General features: G+C 33.0%; 1 protein-coding gene across 1 annotated transcript; it reads left to right on the plus strand.

Moving 5' to 3' along the window:
• Positions 1-3,113: 3,113 nt before the first annotated feature.
• Positions 3,114-4,061, plus strand: LOC144365054 (olfactory receptor 6C2-like). Its single transcript, XM_078015837.1, has one exon. The coding sequence runs from the start codon at positions 3,114-3,116 to the stop codon at positions 4,059-4,061; it is 948 nt and encodes a 315-aa protein (XP_077871963.1).
• Positions 4,062-4,665: the final 604 nt, after the last annotated feature.

Genomic DNA, 4,665 nt, shown 5'->3' on the forward strand with positions numbered 1-4,665 from the left:
AATATGGATAAAAGAAAAAAATAGAAGTAATACCATGAACATGAAAACACTTTATCACTATTACATTCTGGTTATAGCAGCAAATATCTTTGGAGTGTCAATGTGACAGAAATGGTTTTGGGATATAGATAGAAAATTAAATTAAACAAAGAAAAAAAACTATCTTGGTTACAATCTCAGGATTTCATAGCAATTCTAATCTTCTAGACATTGCAGTGAGAACCTTTTAGCTATGAGTATTATCTGAAATATTCTCTACTTTTAGAAGAATGGGAACACAAATTACAATTACATAAAGGTACATTAAATTATTTCTTCAAACATTATTAAACATGTGTAATGTATCAGGTTATGTCTTTGTAGGCACAAAATATACAACAGAAAAAGAACAAATTCCCTGTTTTTAGTGTACATTTTATATTGACCCAAACAATGTATTAAACTTGAGAATATTCAGGTACTCTTGGGCTTCCTGAATGTATCTGTTCATATTATCTACATGGATCATTATTGATTTTAGTAAGAACAAACAAAATCTCTTTGAGAAGATTAAATTTTTAGACATGCAATAGGAGGTATAAGACTCAAAAAAGAATAATATCAGAAATCAAAATATTTAATAGGTGGTATAAGCATAAAAAATCAGAAGGTGAAATAATTGCAGTATTTCAATAAAAAGTGATATATGGGAAGCCAATACTGTAAAAAGGGTGAGAATCCTAAGTTCCTAACAGGAATAAGCCAGGAAAGAGTTAATCAGAAACTAGAAAGAAAACAGGAGCTGCAGAGAGAAAATTAGTTATTAAGGGTAAAGGAATGGGTAGTACACCGAATGGGGAAAACCCTGGAAAAGGAGAATCTTTAAAGTTTACAACTGGGCATATTCAGGCCTTTTTTTAAAAAAAAGTATTCAAAATGAAAGATTAGTTTGAAGCACATATAAAAGAAGAAGTTTGAACAACTGACCAGAATAGGCATTAAAGTAGTATAAATCTCCCCAGTACATAGACAATGCTGCTTTGTGTTGTCCCTAAATTTAGTATATAAGCCAAATATAAAGAACTTTAAGAGCACATAAATTTTTTTGTTTCTACTTTAGAGAAATTTATAGAAACATACAGGAGAAATGTAATTACCCTGTACAGCATAATATAGTGTGATATAATCCATGAATGGATTAAAAACAGGTACTTGGAAACACCACAAATATATCATATGCTTTGGGTTCATGAATGAATGTTAGAGTCTGTAAACAAGTCAAAATAACACCTGGTATTTTGCCAGGGGAATGTTAGAGTTCATAAACAAGTCTGGATGGTGCCTGGCAAAATGCCAGAGGGAGTGGTTTGAGATGTAACAAAAGCGAGCCATTAAGTGTGGAGATTCCTTATTGGTTGACTGATGTATCGAGTTTATGCTAATTAAGATAAGCTGTGTGGAATACTGTATAAATATCTCTGTTGTCCTACAATAAATGGCTCCCTCTCCTGCTGTATCAACGTGCACAAGTTATTTGTCACCCCCCCCAAATGAAGATTTCCTGAAAGAAATGATACCTATAGGGAACTCTGAAGGACTAATAGGCATTAATCAAAGTTAGCCTGTGTAGAGGAGAAACCAGGTAGAAAATATGAAAAATTTCAAGTTATCAGTGTTATTGGAACTCAAACCATAAGGAATACAGGTAAGAAAATGACAAGTATTGAAATGAGAAAATCAAAGAAGGTCCTTTCCATTAGCCTTGCAGGTTAAACAGAAAGATAATTCTTTCTACATCAAAAAATAATTAACACTGGAAGAAGATAATATAAATCATTTAGAGCATATGGTAATTGAGATGTGGACACACAACTTGTAATGTTTAGAGCATCCTCAGATTTGGTATCTGTAGAGTATCCTACAGATGCCCAGGGATGACCCATATGTTTAATGATGTTTTTATAGAAAATAAAAGTGAATCAGTTAAATCATTCATGAATATATAAATAAAAAAGAATAACAAACAGAACACAATAAGTAAGAGGTCTGAAAATACAATATTAGAGAACTCAAATATTTCATATATGAATAGAGAAAAGAAGGCTAAAAAGAGAGACACTAAAAATAATAATATAAACCTAGAAAGGAAATCAAAAAGACACCATTGAATTAATCTAAAGAATGACCAAACTTTGCTTTTTAATGCTGTGGCAATTTCAGGCAAGATAAAAACTAAAATTTGCCATTGTAATCAAAAGAAATGAAGTCTTTGGAGGTGCTTGGAAATCTATAGGGAATTGCAAGTGAAAGTCCCACACAGCCAGTTAAAACCTCAATGGATTGAAGATGAACTGAGGAGAAATGAATGTTTTTTTTCAAATGAATTTAAACCATCATGAAAAAGATACAGCCAAGAAGGCTCTACTTAGCAATATTAAATAAAAATTGACTTCTGTGACTTTGAGAGAAAATGGGCCACAGTCAAGTAATTGACCATAAATGTATGCATAAGAATACATTCTTTTTGTATATATCTTGTACTTGTATGTAACATTTTCTTACCCTATAGGTAAAATAGTTGTACATCAAAATGTCCATAAGTGCTAGAGTTTCCACTATAAAAGTTCCTGTTTTGGTCACTGTCACTTATTTGTTTTCTAGGAGCAAATATATCTTATCCTTACAACAATCAACAGGTAGTAACAAGTGAAGAGAATCCATGCTCTTAGTTACCTGGATATGCCCTGTATCCAAGGTTTGCCTTGGACAAAGAAACGTTAGCCATCCATAAAGTGACATCTTTCACTAACCAGTCTGGAAATCCAGTCCATGTAATGATTCAGATATGACAAATTAATATGACAAATCAACTACATTTGCAAATTCAGAGGGTTAACAAATGAATAAAAAAATGGGATTGTTTTACAATAACATGAAACCTTAAGGAAATCTCTACTGTTCTTACACATAAAATTCAAGAAGGTACTAGAATAGTAAACATATTGATTATGATGTAAAAGGAAAAGATAAATATAAGCTGATTTGCTGGGATTCTATATGCACACCTTTCTGTTGTAGAATTTGAATGTTTCTCTTCATACAATCTTGGATTAGGTAAATATCAGTGTTCAGTGATGAGGAACCACACAGCAATAACTACTTTCATCCTGCTGGGACTGACAGATGACCCAAAACTGAAAGTTCTGCTTTTTATCTTTCTGTTGCTCACCTACATGTTGAGTGTAACAGGGAACCTGACTATTATCACCCTCACACTGGTGGATCCCCATCTAAAGACACCTATGTACTTCTTCCTCAGAAACTTTTCCTCCCTAGAAGTTTCATTTACTACTGTCTGTATCCCTCGATTCCTGTACAGTATATCAACTGGAGACAATACTGTTACCTACAATGCTTGTGCAAGTCAAGTATTTTTTGTTTTTCTCTTTGGAGCAACAGAAATTTTTCTCCTGGCAGCCATGTCCTATGATCGCTATGTGGCCATCTGTAAACCCCTTCATTACATGACCATCATGAACAACAGAGTGTGCACCTTATTAGTCCTCTCCTGCTGGGTAGCTGGCTTGATGATTATTGTACCACCCCTAAATGTAGGTCTCCAGCTTGAATTCTGTGATTCTAATGCCATTGATCATTTCAGCTGTGATTCAAGTCCCCTCCTAAAGATCTCGTGCTCAGACACATGGGTACTAGAACAGATGGTTATCATTGTGGCTGTATTTGCCCTCATTATTACCCTAGTCTGTGTGGTTCTGTCCTACACATACATCATCAGGACCATTCTGAGATTCCCCTCTGTTCAGCAAAGGAAAAAGGCCTTTTCCACCTGCTCCTCTCACATGATTGTGGTTTCCATCACCTATGGCAGCTGCATCTTCATCTATATCAAGCCATCAGCAAAGGAAGAGGTGGCCATAAATAAAGGAGTTTCAGTTCTCACCACTTCTGTAGCGCCCTTGCTGAACCCTTTCATTTACACCTTGAGAAATAAGCAAGTAAAACATGCTTTCAATGACTCCATAAAGAAGATTGTATTTCTCTCAAAGAAGCAGGACTTTTGATGAATCAAAGGAAATAAAACATTCTGTGACTGTTTTACTGTTGCTTCTAACTTTTTTCATTGTTTCCTTTCTACATTTCAGTCACATTAGCCTTCTCAAAGACATTTAATATTTCATCCTGATCTCATGTAATAAGCAATAAGTATTACTTTGAATCAAATTCATTCATTCTGTTTTCCTTCATTGTGAATCTAAAAAATATAATTTCCATGGAATTAAATTTTTCTTCACTTCTGAGCTAGGAAAAGAAAGAAAATAATATTTTAAATTGTACAAATTATCGTGGTAAATTATATGGCAATAATGCTAGTTACTTTCTTACTCTAATACAGTTATAAACTGAATAGAACAAATGCTTATTCAAAACATAAAAAAAAATCAGAGATATGCTAACATATATTAAACCAAATAAGACATTCCAGGCCTATTACAATAATTAGGAAAGGAGACATCAACAGGAGTTTATGATTAATCAGAATTGAAGATATCTTTAAAATCACTTGTAAAATTACTTGCTATTTCCTTATATAAAAGAGCATTATCACTTAAAAATATACTTAATTTAAAGCAATATAAATTTAAAATCACTTATTATAAGTTTCTA

Source organism: Ictidomys tridecemlineatus, chromosome 6, assembly GCF_052094955.1.
Source record: "Ictidomys tridecemlineatus isolate mIctTri1 chromosome 6, mIctTri1.hap1, whole genome shotgun sequence".
NCBI lineage: Eukaryota > Metazoa > Chordata > Mammalia > Rodentia > Sciuridae > Ictidomys > Ictidomys tridecemlineatus.